We start from the raw sequence: 21,548 nt of genomic DNA on the forward strand, positions 1-21,548 counted from the left end.
GGCTGTGCCAGGCTGGCAGGCATGGGCGGAAGCCTTGTCGCCTTGCTGCTCTGCTCTAGAGCGTCTCACTGGGGCCACCCGGTTACAAGGGCAGAACCGGCCCATCTTCTGCCTGCGCCTGGTTTTCCATCATCCACCCTGGCACAGTGACAGAGGAGGGTCCAAGGGGTGCGGCTGGCACCTCCCTTCCCCCAGTTACAGAACCATACCAGCCAGGGAAGGCCTACAGAGCAGCAGGTCTAGGGCTGCCATTTCATTCATGGGGAAACTGAGGCTTGGGAAGGAAAAGTGACCCCCACAACATCAGGGCCAGAATCCAGTGCCCCTGCCTCCTAGGCTGGAACTCTTTGCACCCCACCAAGGAGCAGGTGGCAATCAAGGCCTTCCTGCTTAGGTGATGGGATAGATTTAGGGGTTTTAAATGGGTGACTCCTGGGGGGACTGCAGATAACCTACCTGCCTATGGGGGCTACTTCCCACCCCCTCCCTGGGCTGCTGCCCACCTCAGGCTATACGCTCTTTCCCTTTGTATACACACACAGACACACACACAAATGTGATGGCTCACAGTACTCCTGGACTCCAGGAAAGGATGACAGTCTGAGTCGGAGGTCTATGTGCGTTATGCATATGTGCCTTGTTTATCCCGCCTTCCCCACTAGGCCACAAGCTCCCAGAGGACCCAGCCCACAGGTGCTCCCAACCCCCAGGGGGACAGCCAGGCCATCCTTGGCACACACCCCAGAGCCACAGGTCCCTGCAAGTCAGAACTGTCAGGACCTTCAGGGCATGAAAGGTTTAGAAAAGGGTCCCATAACAGAGAATAAATAAAGACCTACTGTATAGCACAGGGAACTCCACTCAGTACTCTATAACGGCCTGTACAGGAAAAGATTCTGGAATAGAATGGATATACGTATAGCTTATTCACTTTGCTGTATTCCTGAAATGAACACAACATTGTAAATCAACTATGCTACAATAAAAAATTTAAATATAAACATAAAAAGTATCCCATGGCCAAATACATGTGGTACACCCTATAAGACCAGCATCTTCACACAGGCCTTCTCAGAGCCTTTAATGTGCTATGACTCTACCACGAAGCCAGAGGGCGCTCTCACCCCAGAATTCAGAGATCGCAGAATTCATCTGCACAATAGGCAATACATGCTGGAAAATGCTGGGACCAGACTCAACTCACCCCGGAGACCTGAAGCCTACAGGGCAGAGGAGTCAGGGCTGCTGTGGCTGTATGCCACCTTTGTGCAAATTAGAAAAAACATTCCCTTGAGACATTTTCGTCTGCAGGAAAATTAGTACCAACATACTGATGTTATTAGAACAGTGCCCTTTACTGCCCTCTGCTGGAAATATCTCATAGTATAATAAACACATAAATCTTCAATCTGAGTGGGAAAGGCACCACCTTCCCCCTTAGATACGGCTTTCTTGTTCAGTATGTAACCTGCCCAATGATCACGGCAGCCCTGGGTACAGTCACACAAGCCCAGCCTGCCCATCATTCCCTTTCTGCTGGCATGATTTTGTCTCAGGTGAGTGCTCTCAACTGACCTGAGCCTCGGCCCCAGTTGGAAAACACGCTTCTGAATGTCTTACAGGCAGACAAGAACGCTGAGGGCTTCACCTCTGTTGTTCCTCCCACTCATCACCTAGCCCATGACAGGCTCAAAAGACTGACCCCCTGACCACGTCCCGCACATGCTCACACACTGAGAGCGCTGGCTGGGGAGCAGGGACTGCGATCAGAGTCAGCGTGGGCTCTAGCTTGCTGCGTGACCATGGGGAAGTTCTCAGTCCTCTCTGGGCCATCTTTCCCTTGTATAAAATCAGGCAGTTGCACTTGACCATTTCCAGGAGCTCAGAGGGCTCTGGCAATGACCCCTTGGCCCCAAACTCATGGAATTTTGAGAAAAGCCGGAAAATCATTCCCAACTGCTGACAGAAAGGCAGTCAAAAAGACAGCAGACTACAACCTGAATTTTTTTATTAGACTAGGAAATATAATTTATTTCATAAAAATTAATTTTGTTACAATAGGAATGCTAAATGTTATTTACAGGTTGTAGTACAGAATAAACAGAGGTGGGACTGGGGCCAGCCCGGCAGCCCTCGGGCATATAACCATGTCCACTGCCCAGGCGGGTGGTACAGCCCTTGGCCCGCAGGAGAGCTGCTCCCTGCACCCAGGCTCCTGGTCACCTCTCCCCAGAGGGCCTGTTAAGGGAACTGGCTCAGCTGCCTGGTTGCTGGGGGAAGGAGACCAGAGGGCCTTGGAGCTTCCAGGAGAGGGGAGGGCCCCTCTGGAGCCCAGAACCCTACGAGAGAAGGCAGAGGGAGGGGCACGTAGAAGAGACACCTACTGACCCTGTGTACTCAGAGAGGGCAGCCTCCAGGCGGCCCAGCGGACCCGAGGAGGGCACACACGCACACATGGGTGGGGGCTCGTTCCCGGAGAGGCACGCGGATGTGCCCACAGATAAAAGCACATGCATACACGCACAGATGTGCAAGCACACCCCAGAGACGAGAGAGACGTCAACACAGCACGTAGGCCCTGCAGCGAATCTTAATCTGTGCCTCTCAAGGTACTCGGGCTGCGTGGGGCTGCCTCTCAGGCCTGAATAAGCCGAGAAACCTCCATGCCACCCTGAGGCGGGCAGTGTGCAGACACAGTCACAGGAGCCCAAGCAGATTGATGGAGCCAGCAAATGCTTTCCAGGCTTTCTTATAAAGCTGGACAGTTTGAGCCCTCCCAGGAGGCTTTAGCCAATTGGTTCTGTGCTCCAGGCCCTAGTACACAATTTCTGGAAATCAGGTCAGAAATGGCACCTGGGTGGCTGGCCTGGCCTCATCCAACAAGAGCTCCCATACTGGGAGCTAAGGAAGCTCTCAGGGTGGGGCAGGGAGGAGGGGCAGGGAGGAGAGAAAGGGAGGAGAGGAGGGAAGGAAGGGAGGAGGGGCAGGGAGGAGAGGAGGGAAGGAAGGGAGGAGGGGCAGGGAGGAGGGCCAGGGAGGAGAGGAGGGAAGGAAGAGAGGAGGGGCAGGGAGGAGGGGCAGGGAGGAGAGGAGGGAAGGGAGGGAGGAGGGGCAGGGAAGGAGGGGTTGGGAGGAGGGACAGGGAGGGAGGAGAGGAAGGGAGGGAGGAGGGGCAGGGAGGAGGGCCATGGCAGACCACAGTCAACTTCAACCCACCAGGATTCACCTCAGAAGCCTAGAATGATGTATCAGAGACCAAAGGGCCTCAGACAGCTGCTGTGGAGCCTCCTAGGTCTAAAAAGGAAAAGAGGCCTTGAGAAGGCAGTCAGATGCCTGAAGTCACACAGAGGCCTCATAGCAAAGCTAGAGCTTGAACGCTGGTCCTTGGACTTCAGACTGCCCTTATGTGACCACACAGGTCCACATAGCTCAGACTAGGAGTGGGCAGGGAGACTGAGCCCGAGGCGGACGGCACTTTTGGCAGGGAAGGCTCACTGCTTTTGTTGAGGCAACGTCCACACAGGCACTGGGGTTAAAGTAAAAGGCTGTGGTCTCAGCCTCAGGGGCTCAAGCCTGATGCAGGCCTGGCCCCTTGAGCAGCCTTGATAAAAAGGAACCTCTCTCAAACCCAGCAGGCCCTCGATGGCCGGCTGGCAGCCCGTTCCCCAGGGGGCTGCGGGGTGGTGAAAATCTCACTGTCTCCACATGCCCCCAAGTACATGGCTGGGACGCCAGGCTTAGGACCCTGGCTGGGACTACAGCCCCCTAACCTGCTCTTCTCCCAGGAGATCAGACTTTCAAGGGCCAGGATACGCCCAGGCTGGTCCCAGCAGCTGCTCCTGGACCTGCTGGGGCAAGCCCTGGGGTAAGTGCCCAGAGCTGACACTTGCTTTGGCCTGGGTGCCAAGGAGGAGAGGCCTTTGACGTGGCCTCTGTGCCAGCTCATGAGTCTGGTTCCAGCTATCACCAGATGGATGGAAAGGGACCTTGATGGCCCCTCGGAACCTCCTGGAACAGGCAGGCTGGAGAGGGGGTGCCACAACCCGCCTCCATCCTGCTGGTCAAAGCTTCCTTCAAATTCTCCCAGACAGCAGAAGCAGAGTGAGAAGAGGGTTGCAGGGAGGTGCCTGGGGAGATCAGAGCTGGGAAAATAGCCCTCCACCCCTCCTCCTCCACTCCGGGCAGGTGTGCAAAGCACAGCCAGACCAGCCGCCTCCCTGCCTCCCACGCCGCCCATAAGCCTGGCTGCTCACACGTTCCTCAAAGCCACACCACCCCCAGGAGCTCAGGCTTCTGAAGCAGGAGAGCCCCTCCTATCCTCCCTTTCTGTTTTACAGAAGGAGAAATGGAAGGGAATCTGCTGGGGAAGGGCAGATCCTGGATTCCTGGGCATAAGAGAAGGCCCACCTGCTCCAGCCCACCTGGTCTAGAGGCTGGGGTGTCCCAGCTGGCTCCGCCTTGGGGTAGGGGAAGAGAGGTGTCCACAGGGGATTCTCATCCCTGACTCCTTTCTCTGCGGGGACCCTCTCTGGGCCATGTCCCTTCTCCAGGAGCCCCCAGACCATAGTACTCCCTGGCTGGGCTGGCCCACCCACATTTTCCATCCCAGATCCTTTTAATCTGGATTCCTGGGAACCCGGAGGAGCCATGGGGGCACCTGCCTGGGGCTGTGAGAGGGAGGCAGGACCCCACCCCAAACCAGACCTCAGGCCTCCTTGGCTTTACTGATTCAGCATCTGTTTAAGATTTCAGAAACACGGGACCACGGCTCAGACCTCATCTGACCCTGGAGAAGTGCGGAAGCTGAGGGCTTGTTAGAATTTAGTCTAAGATGGAATCATTAGCAGCAAAGGGTTCCTATTCAGTCTCTCTCTCTGATTCTCTCTCTCTCTCTTACACACGTACACACACACAGGCTGCTGGCCAGAATCACAAGCACGCCCACACCCACACTCAAGAAAAGCGTTTTCTATTTTTGTGTGTTGTTTTTTCATTTTCTTTTTTTTTTTTTTTTCTTAAAAAGAACTTATCCAAATATCTGGATAATAAATCATTTGCGTTTCCTAAGAAACTGGGTTTTCCTTTCCCTTGTGGTTTTGGTGTTTTTCTTTTTTTTTTTTTTTTGAGCCTTACTAGTGGTTGGAAGCTTTCTTTCTTTCCTCTTCCTTTTCGCGTATGGACAGGAGAAAGCAGTTTCTCTGAATTGTACTTGACTCTTCAAAGAGGAAAACGGTGTGAACGGAGAGGGAGGAGGGAGAATCAATAACCGAGGAAGAGAATAAAGAACACAGCTAAAACAGGTGCCCCGAGAGTTCCCGGGGCTGAGGGTGGGAGGGCCACCTCCTTGTTCCCCTAGCTGCCTGCAGAGGGCCTGGCCCCTCCCGCTTCCTGCACAGAGGTCTGAGGTCAGGAGAGACAGCGTGGGGTGGAGAAGGACCGCCGAGTCCTCCCAACAACGAAGTCCATGGATCTCCTAAGGCTGGTTGCGGTCTGCAGGTGGGGCAAGGTGGGGGAGGAGGAGGAGGGGCGATTCTGGCTGTGAGCTCGGGGGCAGAGGAGGCCCCGCTGCCCCCCGGGAGGCTGCCCCGGGCCTGCCTGTGCCCGCCTCCCGCTGGCGCCTCCCAGCCCGCAGGTGCAGGCCAGCTCAGCACTCCCCATTGGTGGCCACAGCCACCAGCATCTCACTCTTGCCCATCTCCTCCAAGGCACTCGCCAGGCTGTTGAGGTCCCCGTCGTCCTGCTGCAGAGCTTCCCAGAGGTCCAGGATCACACCCGTGGGGCTTGCTTTGGTGGCAAAGTAGTTCAGGTACCTGACGGAGGGAAGGAGAAGGACCCTGGGCTCCCCAGATGCTCAGCCCCTCCCAGGGGCCGCGGGTTGAGGGGCCCCTGGGAGGACCTCCCCAGAGCACCGGGACTGTGGGCTCTGGACCCCCACAGTCCTGGGTCTGAGTCCCAGCCCCTCTGCTTGCAGGCTGTACGGCCCCCGGCCATACACTGCTCCTCTTTGAGCCCCACTGAGGATGACTATTGCCATTATATTTGTCCAGCATTTTAAGTTCTCCAGAAGAGTTCTGACACCTCGATGGATTCTGCCACCCAGCAAGCATTTCCAGAACACCTGATGTTCTGGGCACAGGGCTGCTGCTGCTGATCACACCTGGCTGGTATCCTGGCTTGACCTCATCCTCACGGGCTGGCACTCTGAGCATGATGCTCTTCAAGGAACCACTATCAGGCTGCTTACCCCATGCGGACACCGGGAGAGGGGAAGCTGTGGTCCCAGCCCGGCAGACCATCTTCACACTCACCGGTCCATGGAGAGCTTCTGTGCCAACAGCCGCCAGTCGTTGCCACGTGAGTTGGGGGCATCCAGGCTGTTGCATATCTTCTGGCGGATGGACAGGGGGATCTTGAAGGCGTAGGGTCCCAGTTGGGTGGTGACCACACTGCTGGGGGCGGAGCAGAGGGCGTCGAGGGAGCCAGCGGGCGTCTGGAAGGACAGGAAGCAAGGGGGAGATGGGGAGAGGGCTCCCTGTGTGCAATGCCACTGGGCATCTGTCCCTCCAGCCTCCCTGCCCAGGGACTGTGAGCTCAGGGAGTCTCCGGCACCTCTCTGTGCTCTGAGTGGGCTCCAGCTGCTCAAAGGCCTCGTCCCCTGGAAGGTGAGCTCTCCAGGACTGGGGCGGGACACCCTTCCGCAGCCTCAGGGCATGTGCTAATGCACGTCGGGCCAGTGCTGATGCTGTCTCGTGATTACAAAGCCACGAGGGCCTCAGCCACAGTCTCATCCACATGGACCCACTTTTACACAAGCAAAAATGAAGTCTAGAAAGGGGAAGTGACTATGGTCACATGGTGAGTCAGTGACAGGGCTGAGTCTAGATGGCTTCCAGCACTCTCTCCACTGCACGGCAGGGAGTGCCCAGCACTGTCCCCAGGGGTGCCTCAGGTTTTATAAGCCTCAGTCTGGGTTATAGTGCTGGAGAACTGCAATCTGGGTTATCATGGAGATACAAGAACCACGATCCCTGCCCGCCATGAAATCTTTTCTCATCTCCCAGGTGGGAATCCTTGTATCTGTCTCCCTGGTGGCTGTGAAGATGTGGTGAGATTTGGTGCAGGTCAGGCCCAGGCTTGCACTCAGTAAGTCACAGCTGTTGGCCAAGAGTGAGCACGTCCCAGCTCAGACATGGGGGGTGAGGGCACATTTCTGTGGGAGGTGGCCCTTCCCCCAGATGAGGGGGAGCCTCGGGTCTGCGCCCTGCAGCGCCCAGCCCCACAGGGTGTCTGCACTCTGGCCCTCACCTCTGCCAGCGTGGTATGAAGCTGGAATATCTGGCCCTCCCCCTCCACCTGCCGCACGCAGATCTTGCAGGTGAGCTCCGTGGAGGCCAGGCTGTGCCTCTCCAGCGTGAAGGTGCAGTGCAGGGCCTTCTGGCTGCCACTCCAAATGTGGTAGAAGGGGATCTCCTGGGGGAGGCAGGCAGGGTTAAGGAGGTGAGGCCAGCTGGCCCTGCCCTCAGGGAACGGAGGCATGGGCAGGGGAGGGGGCCAGCCTCAGGGAAGGCTAGGACCTTCCCATCCAGGTAGGCAGAGGAAGAAGAGCTGGGCAAGGGCCCTCCAACTGAGAAAGAGAGTATACGGGCAAGAAGGCACGAGTCTGAATATATGACTGTGTGTGTGTGTGTGTGTACTTATGTGTGTGTGAGACTGTGGGACTGGGAAGCCTTGTGGACTCAATAGCTTCACACAGACGGGTATGGGCAAAGGGGTGTGACCATCAGAGATTAGTCTGGACAATCTGGCAGGCATGAATGCTCTTAGAGATGGTAAGACCTCTTTACAGATGATGCATACAGACAGTGTGCGTGGGAGTGTATGACTGGGGTACCGGGGGAGAAAGAGGGAGACACAAGGGTGGGTGTGGGGACCAGGGCTGCAGGTCAGAGAGGGAAGGTGGGAGGAGGGATTGGTCTTCTCTGGGCAGCCCCTCCCCAGCTCCATCCCTCCCCCTCCTTAGGCCCAGCCCTCACCTGGTACTTGGCCAGCAGCTTGCTCCTCCAGTGGGCATGGGGGATGTCGTGGAGGGAGAGGCGCAGGTTATGGTAACTGTCCTTAAACAGCAAGGGTTTTGGCTCCTCCACTAGGTAGCCACCCAGTGTCCGTTCCAGCTCCAGAACCTCCTGTGGGCCAGGGAGCAATGAGAAAGGGGAGCCCATCACATTGGGCCAACAGGCTCTTTCTTGCTGCAGGTTTGAGACTTGGGGACACATGTGGGCAGAGGGAACCAGGCTGTAACATTGAGAGCAGGGTCCATCCGAGGCACAGGACTGGACATTTGGTAAGTACTCAAAGAAAACTTACTGTGTGGGTGGATATATGGGTGGATAGACAGAAAAATGGATTAATGAATGGACAGATAGTGGGACAAGAGGATGGATGGATGGATTTATAGATGGCCAAATAGACACATGAATGGCTCAATAGACAGGTTGACAAATAGATGGGTGGATAGATACAGACAGACAAAATGACGTGTAGATGAAAATACAAATGGATGGGTGTGTAAACGGAAGAAGGAAGAAAAGATAAATGGATTGGTGAGTGATGGCTGGATGACTGGATGGATGGACAGAGATTGAATAAACAAAGAATGACATCAAACCAACATGTGGCAACTTCCCTCTTGATCTCCATTCCATTCTCTGACCATAACTGGATGTTAGCCAGTGCCCTAGTACCAAGAGATCCAGGCTGCAAGAACATTTCCCCAGAGCCTCTAACCCATTACGGGCCTCCTGGAATTTCAGGTCAGCCTGGTCTCAGGAGGAGACTCTCTCCCATGAGGCCTTTTCACCTGTGTTGCATCAGTCAGCAACTTGGAGTCTGAGACAAGTCACATGAGACTGGGAGGCAAAGGAGCTAGAAGAGCCCACAGATCATGGGTGGAAGAAGCCACAGGAGCTCTTCCCTGGAGCCACAGGAATGGAGGAGGCTTCACAGAGCCGGGAGACGGAAAGATGGAAAAGGAAAAGGGGTTTAAACAGGGCCAAGGGTCTGTGCTCTCCCACGGTGGCAGGATGAGACTGAGGTCCTGGGAACCGCTGGGAGGGTGAGCAGAGAATGGGCAGGGTCTTAGAGGCTAGGGAGACAGGGAGGTACTAATACCTGCTGTTATCGGGTTGCAGGTGCTGAAATCCTCTCTACCTGCCCTGAACCCCTCCTCATCTGCCACGGCCCCCCTCACTTAGGGGCGCTATCCACTGTTCTGCACACACTAGGAGCTTGGCTGTCAGTCCTGACCCTTCCTCACCTCCCCTCTCCATTGGTCACTGCTTCTGTCCATTCTACTAACTAAACAGAGTTCAGCCCCCTTGCCTGCCTGTTGTCCAGGGTCCAGCGGAAGGCCTGGCTGCAGCCTCCCAGTCTTTTATCTATCCACCCCCACAGTGTAGCTTTCAAGAGAGCACCTGTGAATAAGTGTCCACCAGGTTTCTGCCCCGACCCACTGGATGGCTTCCAAATTCCCTGGCATGACCCCAAGGCTGTTGGGAGGCCGAGCCCTGCCATCTCTCGAGCCCTGGCTCTCATACCCCAGCACGCTTTGGCACACAGGACCCCACACCTGCCTCTGCTTAAACTGTTCTGTCTCCCGGAATGTCCTTCTCCCTTCTCTGCCTGGAGCTCCCACCTGTCCTTGCGAGCTTAGGGCCAAGGTCAGCTCTGAGAAGGCTGTTGGGCAGACCCCCTCCCCAACAACCAAGCCCCGCCAGCCCGCATCCCCAGGCTGATGCTCCCGCAGCCCTGCATCAGTGATGCTCAGGTCTGGCTCCACCTCTAGCCCGCAGCTTGGTGAGGGCTGAACTGTGCCCGACTCATCTCTGTATCACGAGGGTCTGATGCCATTTCAATGTTTGAGGAATGAAGGAATGACTGGATGAGGCTGAGGCTGGCAGAGGGTGCCTGGCAGGTGCCATGATCCTGGGGAGGGAGTACTGGAAGGTACCATGCAGTGGGCTGGCTGTGGGCGAGGCACCTGCAGTGTGTGGGCCTGCGCGGGCGTCCATGGTCTGGCCTTACCTTCAGCGCTACAGGTGTGTCCTCCAGGCAGTAGACTCTGAGGCTGTACTCCAGGGAGGTGCAGAGGGCCGGGGCAAAGATGGCCAGCTGGAGCCGCTTGACTGCCGAGCGGGAGTAAGACTCACCCGTGAACACGTAGGTACCCAGCTGGTCCAGCAGGATGTGGCAGGACCTGGCCTCCAGCTGGCAGTAGCAGGGAGTATTCAGGGTCTCCTCATCCAGGGTCACCACTTCCTGTAGTGTCACAGAGGGTGGGGGTGAAGTGGTCGGGCTCCCTCCAGCCAAGGCCCTGGAAGGGGTCCATCCAGGTTGGGCCAGGATGAAAGGGGCTTTCAGATCCTAAGGCCCCCCAGCCTTGCCTCCTCACCTCCCAGTGGCCCTGATGGGCCTGGGTCTTGAGCTGGAAAATCCAGTTGCCAGCACTGACTTCTGCACAGTGGGGCACCGTGAGGATGACGGGGCGGCACAGCAGGAGGCCCGTGGGCCCGCAGGTCACTGCGGGGCTCAATACTGTCTGGGTCCCTTCTGAAAGCGGGCTGGGGCAGGGTGGAGGGTGAGAGGGAGGCAGTGAGGAAGCGGGGCTGGGCTCCCCCCGCCCTGGCTGCTGGGGTGAGAGAAGGCAGTTCTGTATCCCTGGGGCTCCCAGAGTTAAGGGAAAATGGTACAGGCCTTGAAATCGTTTCTAGATTTTTGCTATTACATTGCAACATTCTCATAGCCAAACCTTTGCTCCTATTTTCAAAGATTCTGCACTCTGCAGATTCTGTGGATAGGTACTGCTAAAAAGCCCTCTGGAAAACTGGTACCCATCCACACTCCCACCAACGTTCCATGGGAGGGCTGTGTTCCCACACTCTTGCCAGCATGAAGGTACTATGACATTTGAAAATATCTTTGCAAATTCACAAGCAGGGAAACTTCCAGCGCCTCATAGCTCTTTCTTTTACTATTTCTCTGATTTCAAATTAAGTTGAACATTTTCCCATAACCTACTGGCCACTGTGTGTATGTGTGCATGCATCTGTGCGTATGACATTGTGTGTGTGAATCACTCGTTCATACCCTGTGCCCATTTTTGTACTGAGATGTTCAGTTTTTCTTACTGGTCTCCCAAACCTCTTCATACAGTTAGGATATTAGCTCTTTGTCATACTGTAGCCAGCTGGTCATCTGGCTTTCAGTTTTATGATTTGTTGAGCTGGTTTTGCATGACTTAGATGGGAACAAATATCAAGCAATGTTTTCCTTGGAGAACTATCTCTGGTCTTGGCACTGGGTTTAGAAGGGGATATACTTGAGCTCAAGGTGGGTAAGCAGCAGGGAGACAGGCTAAGCAGGGGACAGCCAGGCTGGGGCTGGGTCTCTCTACTCACAGGGTGTTTTCTGCCTTGTTGATGAGGAGGTACATCTCATAGAACTTGCCCTGGGGGATGGCTCCATTGGGCACCAGCAGGCTGACCCCTAGTGGGAGAGAGAGGTCAGTAGGGAGGGGCTAGAAGGAGTCCAGAACCTTAGCACAGGGGATGAGGGGATGACGCATGGGGAGAGTGGTTGGGTGCCAGGAAAGGCCCCTAGCCTTTCACTGACCACAGTGGGGCTGTCCAGAGGGACTGCACAGGGGAGGTATTGCAATGGGATATAGAGATAGGCCAGAGTCCTGGAGGCCGAAGGGGTGGTTCCAGCCCCAGCCTAGCTCAGGGTATGACACGGGGAAACTGTCAACTGCTGGCTATGCAACTGAGCTGGGCAGCCCTGTCTTTTTAACAGCACCCTGTGGTTTCTTGACTACATGGCAGTATTCTTTCCCACTTACTCGATAGTGAAATTGAGGTTTAGCGAGATTGCCTCCCCTAGCGAGGCAGAGGCAGGCCTGGACCTCAGGTCTTCATTTATCATCACTTTATCCTCTTGGGCCTCACTTCTCATGTCTGTGAAATGGGACCAGGAAGTCCTATTTTTGGCTGGGTGAATGTTGGACTGTCTAGAGGGGAACATGCCGAGGCCAGGCTGACGGGCAAGCAGAGCAGGGACTCACCTGTGCCAGGGATGCTGAGCCTCCCGCCCAGGCAGCCAAAGGTGCTGCTGACACTGCTCCCCGGGTCACGGGGCAGACCCAGGAGCTGCTGGGAGCCAAGGCTGGCACTGCGCAGGTGCAGGAACTGGGTGTCCCGGGAAAAGTCACCAGGGTACGTGCCGGGCGGCAGGACTCCCAGCAGGTCAGCCCCGTCTGCCAGGCCTGGCCCAGAGCCGGTGGTGCCAGAGCTGTAGACCTTGATCTTGAGGTTGGGCAGCGGGTCCAGCAGCGGCGAGTTGGTCATGGGGATCTTGTCGGCTGAGTCCTGCAGGGCGTACTTTGGCCCACGGTAGACGCTGGCGCTGGCAGTGAGGTCAGGAGGCACGGATGGGTGCAGGAGCTGTGGGTTGTCTGCAGGGAGGGGCTGCAGTCAGACTCAGCCTGTGGTGCCTCCCTGGCCCCATCCCACCCTCTGCTACTGTTGGGGGCCCTTCTTTCACAAAATCCCACCCAGATTCCAGCTCTGAAAGGTTCCACTGCCAACTGAGGCAGGAAGCTTAGGGACTTGCCACCTGAGTTATTTCTTCTCTTTCCTGCATCGCTCTCATCCATACTTGTCCAGTGATCTTTATTTTAAAAAATTCACGTACACCTGTGGTGGCTTCATGTCAATGTATGGCAAAACCAATACAGTATTGTAAAAAAATAAAATTTAAATTAAAAAAATAAAATAAAAAAATAAAAAAACTCTAGAGAACCCTCAGGAGGGAGTCAGACGCCTCTGCTCTGGTCTGGCTCGCCTGGCTGCCAAGCCCCCTGGGGACCCTGTCCGCACCCACCACCCCAGGTGTTCCCAGGTGCTCACTGGGCCTTGCAGTCTTGAAGTTGACTGGGTGGAAGCCGCCGGTGAGGGCGGCGGATGAGTCGGTGATGTCGGTGTCAAAGTCCCGGCAGTTGCGGCGGTACACCACCACTGCCACCACTATGAGGACAGCCACCACCACGAAGATGGACACCACAAGGCCTGCATACAGCGCCATGTCCCCCGAGGTCTCCAGGACTGTGGGGACAGGAGGGCTGAGTGAGGGGCAGGGGGCAGAGACCCAGGCCTTGGGGGAGCCAGATTCCCTTGGTCCCCGGGGAGAGGCAGGGCCTGGGACAGACTGGCGCTGTCCTAGGTTTAAATCTGAGCCCTGCCAGACAGGCTGGTGACCTCAGGCAAGCCTTGAACCTCTCTGAGCATCAGTCTCTATAAGTGTACCGGTCTAAATGCCCCTGCCCCCATGCTCTGCTTCCTTCCCAGTGTAGTAAGGAGAGGCACAGGCGCTCTTGGAGTGGACACTCCCAAGACCGAGGTCACTGCTCTCTGCTCAGGAGGTGACAGGGCCTGTGGCTCAAAATCAGGGGGCCACAGAGTCTCCCGTCCAAGGTGAGAGTAAACCCAGGGCCTCACTTGCAGCCTGCAGCAACCTCCGTAGGACCCAAGGTCCTGGTTCCCAGAAATCTCTGCAAGTAGCCACTCTGAGCTCACTTCCATTCTGGGCTGAGGACGGGAGGGGGAAGGGAAGCAGGAGGAGAATGAGATGCATGGTGATGGATGGAGAGGAGGGAGGGGAAGGGAGAGCTGGAAGGGAAGGAAGGGGCTCAGGGAGGCAACCCCAGGTTATACTCCCCACCCCAGACAGGCTGCTAGGCTGGAGGACACCCCGCTCTGGACAGTGGGCAGGGCAGGCTGCTACACAGCTAGAATCAGCTCCACACAGCCAGGCAGAGAGGTGTTCTGTCCAACAGAACTTTCTAGGATGATGGCGTATCCCATGTCTACGCTGTTTCCCATGACAGCTGCCAGCCACGTGCGGTTATTAAACAACTAAAATGCGGCTGGCTTGGCTGAGGAAAAGAGTTTTTAGACATATTTATTTTCAGCTAAGACAAACAGAATTTTCAAGCCACACATGTCTAGCGGCTACTACACTGGACAGCGCAGCAGAGCCAAGACGGCTGCCCCCACCCCATCCCATTTCCTCTGGGAGCTCTGGGAAGCCCCTGTCTACTCTCCCCCAACCCCCAGGGCCCTCAGAGAGGGAGGCTGGCTTTCCTGCCTGAACTGGGGGGAGGCCTGAGCTTCAGCAAGGTGGGGCAGGGCCCTCAGCCCTGAGGTTTGGCTGATTCCACCACCTACTGGACCTCCATCTCTCCTCATTCTTGGGCTCCCTGGGAGAGCTGCCAGAGAAGGTCCCCAGGGCTGGGCTCCCATCTCTCTGGGGGCTCTGCCTCATCACATCATCGCTATCATGGGGGGTGGTCACTTGCCTGGTGATTTACAATATCTAATCAGTCACTCGTCTGCCCCCGCTGTTAGCTGCATTCAGGGCCTCACTACCGATTTTATAATTCTGGAATTATTTGGAAATTGTGGCTTAATTACTGCAGGCCAATCTGCCCAAGCTGCAGCACAGCCCCTGGGGGCTGACGCAGGGCAGCGGGTGTCCCAGGGACCTAGGAGGTGTCCGTCGGCTGCTGGAGGGAACGGTGAGAGGCACTGGGAGGGGTAGGTGTGGGCCTGCCTGCCGGTCCCACCCCGCAGAGGAAAACTGAAGGGTGGGGCTAGGAGCAGCTCTGGCCAAATATTTAGGTTCCAATCGTAACCGGATCCTCGGGTAAGTCCCTTCTCTCTGAGACTCAGTTTCCTCTCCTATAATGAGAGGGCAAGACAGTGCCTGGGGGCCCTCCTTTCAGCCGAGGGTCTGCCCGTCTGACAGTGATGGAGACCATGCCACATGCAGTGCTGGGTGCTGGGAGCCCCACAGAGCTTGTAGGGGGCACCCTCAACTCTCCCTGCCCCTTGCCCTGCCCTGCACTCCACCCCTTGAACAAGTCAGCCAAGGAAAACCCGGGGTCCCCCCAGAGGAAAGAGGACAGCCATGAAACGGGACTTACGGTGGCTTTTGGGGTCACTTAGAGTTTTCTTATCTGTCGAGGGAAATAAAGGGAAAGAAAGACAATGACACAGATGACAGGGAGAGGGTGGTAGAGAGGGTGATGGGGAGATGCGTGGATGAGATGACAGGCTGGCGGGCGGGCAGGGCCCAAGGGACTGCTTCAGTGCAGGCCAGGCGGTGGGGGCTGGGTGGGGGGCTTATCTGGCTCCAGAGCCGCCACCCTGGGCCCCGCCCTCTGGAGACTCACTCTGCACGCACAGCCCATCAGTGCAGTTCTTGGAGTCGAGCAGTGTCCCGCTGCAGTCGCGGCCTCCGTTCTGGGGTGGGGGCGCCATGCACTCGCGGCTGCGCCAGTGCGCACACTCGGTGCTACAGGCTGACCACTTGCTCCACTCTGTCCACCCGCCGTCGACTGTGGGGACACAGCATGTGGTCCATGGGCACATGGGCACACACAGGCGCCTGCACACACGGCCGCATGTGCACAACAGCAGTGCACACACACACATAGCACAGAAGGCAGGGCTGGGCGCGAGTGCGGTGCCACCTGGCTTGCAGCCTTACCTGGGCACACGGTGGTGCAGGCAGTCTTCTGGAAGGCCTGGCCCTCGCAGAAGGCGCCTCCATTGAGCGGGGCAGGGTTGGTGCAGGTCCGCGTGCGCTTCTGCCAGCCGCGGCCACAGCGGTTAGAGCAGGGCGACCACTCTGCCCAGCTGGACCAGCCACCATTCACTGCGAGGGTAGTAGGTGTCACCCAGCTGGCCTGGCTCTTCACCCTGTGGGGCCGCCAGGCCCCATCCCACAGCCCTGAGGAGGCCCCTCTACTGAAGACTGGCCTTCTGGAGTTGGAGCCTTCTGCCATCAAGGCTGGGGACTCAGACACCAGCAGGCAGACCTGGGTTGCACTCAGGACCAGAGGGGAACCAATGACTCCCTGCCTTTCTGTACAATGGCAAGTAGAGGTCCAGAGAGGGCTGGCACCCAAGGTCTCCCCTTGAGGAATGGAGGGTGTCTGTAACTGGAACGCAGTACAGGGTTCTATCTACAACACTCATCTCAGCCATGGCTCCACCCTCCCACTCAAGGGGACAGCAAGGAATTACTGAGGGGCCCAAGCAGCAGTCCCCAACTCTGCGCTTGGGGATAGGGACCCGAAGTGGGCCCTGCCTCAGCCCTGACTCCCAGAGAACTGGGTCTTCTTCAGGGATAAGCAAAGGGCTTGAGAAGGGGCGAGTGATCCTGGCTGGGGGCCCAGGAGTGCCTGGCCTCACTAATAAATTTGCTGTGTGAGCTTGGAGAAGCTACCTCTCCTCTCTTGGGCCTCCTCCTCCCCACCTGTTCACCAGGGTCCTGCTGGCTTTTGGGTAGAACAGGGTCAGGTGGGCTATATAGCCCCAGGTTCCCGCCCACCTCCACCACGCGCCCTCTCCCCACCGCCCACTCTGGGCCACACCGTAGACAATGACGGTGGCCGTGGTGCTGCGGCGCTTTGCCACGATGTTCTTGGCCACGCAGGTGTAGTTGGCCGTGTCCGACAGGCGGGCCTGGCGGATAATGAGGTTGTGGTCGATGGTGAGCAGGAAGTTGGTGTCCTGGGTGGGGTCGATGACGTCCTCATTCTTGAGCCATTCCACCTGCAAGGGAGAGGTTGGGGGTGTGTGAGGGCCAGTGCCTGATCCCTGCACCCCGGAGAGTGGGCCCTCTCTGCAGGGGGTAGGTGGGGAAGGCTGAACTAAATAGGCCAGCAGTTCTATCCCTGTCCAACCTTGGTGGTGACCCAGGAAGCAGGGCCTCTACAGGCCAGGCACTGTGCGGGACACTGCAGAACACAGTGGTTAAGAAGACCACCCACCAGCTGGCGGCCTTGGGAAGGGACTTCCGCTCAGCCCGTTTCATCAGCTATATGTTGATATTCAGTAGCACTATCCAAAGGGCTACTGTGAGGATGAAATGAATCCATATATAGAAGTGTGAAGCACATGCCTGGCTCACAGTAAGTACTAAATAAATGCGTGTCTTCATCATTAACTCTGTAAACCGACTCCCTTAGTCGCGGTAAGAGGCCTGGCAGGTGATTAGAACCAGGGTCCCCATTTTAGCAGCTCTGGGTGCGCAAATCCCAGCTCCACCACTCACTAGCTGGGTGACCCTGGTTGACCGCTTCGCCTGTCCCAGTGCTGTGCTCCCAGCCGTTAAGATGGGATGACGTGGGTTGCTATGAGGACCACTGTGCCAGGTGCTGGGCACATGTGGGAGCCCCACGAGGGTACCTGTCATGAAGGGAGTCTGAGTTCATTTCCAGATGGTGGCCTGGGCTGGGGGGAGTGATTAGAGCCAAGATTCTGATGTCTGATTCGGAGCTGGAAGCCCAGGGGTCCATCTTCCCCAACCCTGCGCTACTAAGGTCCCTGGCAGCAAAGCTGTTTCCCCACGCCCTGCTCTGACTCCAGGACCACCGGTGCGGGCAGTGGGAGAGAGGAAGCAGGTCTGGAATACAAGCAGGGCAGTGAGGGGACAGGCGGGCATCTCCCAGGGATACACATGCAGCACCAGAAGGTGTGATGAACTCAGACACGCGCGTCGTGAGACTCTCTGGTGTCCATAAACCCGGGTTCTTGGCTTCTGGGAGATGGTGTGTGCAGCCACTCCCCTTGCAGGAGACCGAGCCTGGGGTCAGCCCAAGGCGTCCTGGGGGTTCCTTCCCCAGTTCTGCCCCATCCATGAGGTTAGATTATGCCTGTGGAGGGCCCAGCTGGGATCTGGGATGTGCCGAGTTCTAAAGAGATGGCAGTTCTTTCCTCTGTAAAATGGGAGGACTCTGGGAGGCTGAGTTACCGTGGCTGGCGGTAAACACCACACCTGGGTGGCCTCTGCCATGCCCAGTATTTCCCACCCCCTCACTCACCTCAGCCACAGGCACGCCCTCCGGTGGGCGGCACTGCAGGAGAACTTCATGGTCCAGGGGCACTTCCTTGCCCAGAGGCTCCTGATCAAAGTTCTTGCGCAGGTCTGGGAGAAGGGAAAGGGTTCCAAGGCACCGTCAGGCCAGGGCAGGGGGGAGGCCAGTCAGGCAGAGCTGGATCCTGAAGTGCCCCCTTCTAGCCACGAGGTGGCAGTACACACCAAGGAAATTTCACCAGGACTCCGGGCCTTTATCAGGGGAATCTCTTCTCCAAGATAGGGGCCTTACCAGGTAGACTGAGGGGAACCAAGTTCCCGCCCTAACTCTGGGATCCTATGCACATGATGACTAGGGAAGCTGATGGCTTTGTTATATAAATAAGTAGGCAAAAAAGGGTCATTAGAAATTCTGGCCAAAGGTGGCACAGGCTCTGGGTCTTGGAGCCTTCCTCTAAGCTGGTGGCCCCCGTGCCCTCATGTCTGTGTGTAGAACTCTCCCTCCAGGATCCACGGGGAAAGGGGAGAGGGCCCAAGGGAGCGGGGTCGGGGCGTCTGGGCAGCGTACATGCGATGCGGACGTAGGCCCGGCGACTCTTGGTGGTGCCCGCAGAGCTCCAGGCTACGCACTGGCACCAGTAGTCCTCCAGCCCGAACAGCTCCTCTACCTGCTGCCGCGACACCTCGATCTGCACCTCTCGCACCTGCAGGCCTGGGAGGAGGAGAGAGGCGTGGTGGGCGGGGGGCAGGCCTGGGAGGAGGAGAGAGGCGCGGGCGGGGGGCAGGCCTGGGAGGAGGAGAGAGATGCGGTGGGGGGCAGGCCTGGGAGGAGGAGAGAGATGCGGGGGTGGGGTGGGCGGGGGCAGGTCTGAGGGCAGGAGACACAGGATGTGGGACCATGACATCTCACTCCCTACCCTCCAGTCCTGGGGGCTCCTCTCCCACTGCCTCCTGTTTCCCTTTTTCTCATCTCTTCTGCTTCGAGCCCGGCCCAAGCCACCACCACAGCTCCCCTGGAAACTCAATAATGGCTAACCCAAGCCCTCTGCCCTCATCAGTCCACTTGCCACCCTGCAGACAGCGCGTGCTCTCTGAAAGGTCCAAGTGGCATGCCGCTCCCCTGCTACGTCCCTGCCATCCCAGTGTAAAGACCCAGACCCTCCGTGCGGCCTCCAGGCCCTGTACGATCTATCCACTGCAGCCTCATTGGGCGTCTTTGAGGCCCTCATGCTCCCCCAGCCTCCCTAGTCACAGAGCCTTTGCTCATCCAGTCCCTTGCCTGAGACTCTTCCTCTGTCCTTTCTGTGTCCAGTGAACTCCCAGTGAGCATCTGCTTTGGGCTAGGTCTCACTTTGGAGGGAAGCCCCTCAATGCTGGCCCACCCCCACCAGCTCTCAGAGAACCACTCAGCACTCCCATGGGTGCACTGGACACTGGTCTCTGCAGTTACCATTCCCCACCCAGCCCGACTCCTCATGGCACTGCCATGGTCTGAAACTATACTATGTATTGCCATGTTCAGGCATTAACTGTAACTCCTGCAGGAGAATGAGGTGGGGCTTTGCCCTGTTCACTGCTGTGGCCCAGGGTCTGGGACAGTCAGCAAGCTCAACCAATATGAGGTAAGCGTGTGGTCTCTGGTCACTGCTCAGGAGACTGCAGGGCTGAAGCTAAGAGGAGGCCCCTTTTCTCAAAGGCTCCTTGTTGGGGCCCGAGGGGTTCCCTGGATAACTGGATCCACCGGCACACACAAAAGGAATCATTTACTCTTTTGCCATCGCTCCCTCAATGACAAAATGCTCTATGTTCAAGTAAGGGATGAAGCCTCCTGGATGAGGGTGTCCATCTGAAGCTCCTCCCAAAGCTTGTGAAAGAAGTGAGACTGCCTCCTCCAGGAAGCCCTCCCTGACTGCCCTGTCTCTCCTCCTTGACATCAGGTATCTCAGTTCATCCTCTCCTGGTTGCACGTGGGTTCTGATAAGCCCCTCGAGGGCAGGAATGTTGAGTGTACACCTTGTGGAACTACGGCATGCTGGTTAGGTGGAGGACTGGATGGGTTCTTGACAGGTTTGAAGCCTAGCCCCACCCTCACTCCCCATCTGTGTGACCTTAGCTAAGTTATGGATACTTAGCCTCTCTGAACCTTGGTTCCCTCATCAGAGTAAAACACTCAAGGTAAATTCTAAATGAGTCATGGCAATTACAGTACCCAGACCAGGCTGGACACACATCTACTCTGGCAGCCCATATGGATCTCATTCAGTTCTAGGGAGAAACTGAAACGCAGAGATGGTAGGTGGCAGGCCCAAAGTCCCACAGCAAGTTGCCAGCAAAGCTGAGATCAGCTACTAGGCATCTTGCCCCAGTTAGAGCTCTGCCTGGTAATAAATGACACCTCTCTGGACCTCTCCCAATGAAATCACTGCCTTAACTCTCCTGCATCCTAAGGGAGGGGGGCCCTTACACTGGGAGCTGAGGCAGTAAGGAATCCCCTCCTGATGGCAGGGGATCTAAATTGGGGGTGGGGGCTGGGAGTTTGCTAGCAGGGAGCACCAGGAGGGAAGAGGCTTCTTGCAGAGGGCTTTCCGGGGGGTCAGGGGGAGCGGTGCCTGGCCCACAGGCAGCCACTGCTACCTGGAGTGCTTGCTTCCAAGAGATGCTGCATGGTCTGGGGTAGGAGAGTGGGGCCCCGCCCTTTACTTACCAGGCTGGGAGCCTGGAGGAATGGCCTTTCTCAAAGGGGCCATCCATCCAGGTTTCAGGAGCACCCAAGAATTGGACAGACAAACCACCACCCAGTAGGGCTGGACACCTTGGCAGTGGTCACCAGCAGGAAGACAGGAGGCCAGGGGCCTTCAGTCTTCTGGACTTGGGCCCCAGGTGAGGTGTCCCCCAGCACGACAGGCAGTGCCTGACCTGACACCCAGGGTTGGGCTGCCTGCCTCGATCTGGCATGAGCTACTGGGTGGGCTTGCCCTGCCTCTGTTGGCCCCCTCTGTCATCCTCTGTGTTTCCAGGGCTTCAGGGAGGGCCAAGGAGGGCCAGGGGCAGGAGCAGGAGGAATCAGCCACAGTGCTGCCAAGGGTGTGGCCTGCTGGACCATTGTCCATTCTTTGTAGCTAATGGGGACAACGGTGCCTTGATTTCTAGGATGGGCAGGGCTTGTGTGCCTGGTAGCAGAGGACTAAGAGCCACCCTGTTGCCAGTAGTCACAGGGTCTGTGAGGGGCCTTCAGGGCCAGAGGGGGTCAGGGGGACAGAGAAGTAACAACAAGTTTCCAGAGGAAAGAGGCAAACAAAAACCCAGAAGGAAGATGGAGGAAATGGGCATTTATTAAGCACCTGCCGAGTCCCGGCAGTGTGCTCAATGCTGTGTAGGCACCACCTTGCTCCGTCCTCACTAGGGCCTTCTGTTAATATCCCAGTTTATAAGGAGAGGAACTGAGGCATAGAGAGGTTGAATGACTTCCTCAGGGTCACACAGCCAGAGCATGGAGGCAGCTGGGATACAGGTTATTTTTTCCTTTTAAAAATTCTTCTTTTAAGATTTTGGGTGAGAATGGGATTCCAAATCTAACTTTTTAAATTCTTGAGATTCTTTAAAAAATTTTGGTG

General features: G+C 56.8%; 1 protein-coding gene across 2 annotated transcripts in view; it reads right to left on the bottom strand.

The window, feature by feature from the left end:
* The window catches only part of UNC5B (unc-5 netrin receptor B), an 88,420-nt gene continuing 71,870 nt past the window's right edge, over nucleotides 4,999-21,548 (bottom strand). Inside the window, exons 3-17 of one of the 2 annotated variants that reach the window (XM_018042461.1) lie at nucleotides 18,503-18,646; nucleotides 17,942-18,045; nucleotides 16,490-16,670; nucleotides 15,601-15,768; nucleotides 15,284-15,448; nucleotides 15,035-15,067; nucleotides 12,960-13,154; nucleotides 12,116-12,505; nucleotides 11,454-11,541; nucleotides 10,448-10,616; nucleotides 10,081-10,314; nucleotides 8,034-8,183; nucleotides 7,306-7,470; nucleotides 6,309-6,490; nucleotides 4,999-5,810 (exon numbers count right to left, since the gene is read on the bottom strand). In XM_018042461.1, coding sequence (XP_017897950.1) covers nucleotides 5,645-5,810; nucleotides 6,309-6,490; nucleotides 7,306-7,470; nucleotides 8,034-8,183; nucleotides 10,081-10,314; nucleotides 10,448-10,616; nucleotides 11,454-11,541; nucleotides 12,116-12,505; nucleotides 12,960-13,154; nucleotides 15,035-15,067; nucleotides 15,284-15,448; nucleotides 15,601-15,768; nucleotides 16,490-16,670; nucleotides 17,942-18,045; nucleotides 18,503-18,646 — 2,534 coding nt within the window. In that variant the 3' untranslated portion in view covers nucleotides 4,999-5,644. The remainder of the gene's footprint in view (nucleotides 5,811-6,308; nucleotides 6,491-7,305; nucleotides 7,471-8,033; nucleotides 8,184-10,080; nucleotides 10,315-10,447; nucleotides 10,617-11,453; nucleotides 11,542-12,115; nucleotides 12,506-12,959; nucleotides 13,155-15,034; nucleotides 15,068-15,283; nucleotides 15,449-15,600; nucleotides 15,769-16,489; nucleotides 16,671-17,941; nucleotides 18,046-18,502; nucleotides 18,647-21,548) is intronic. The other variant, XM_018042462.1, reaches the window with a different exon arrangement.

The sequence above is a fragment of the Capra hircus genome, chromosome 28 (assembly GCF_001704415.2).
Source record: "Capra hircus breed San Clemente chromosome 28, ASM170441v1, whole genome shotgun sequence".
NCBI classification, from domain to species: Eukaryota; Metazoa; Chordata; class Mammalia; order Artiodactyla; family Bovidae; genus Capra; species Capra hircus.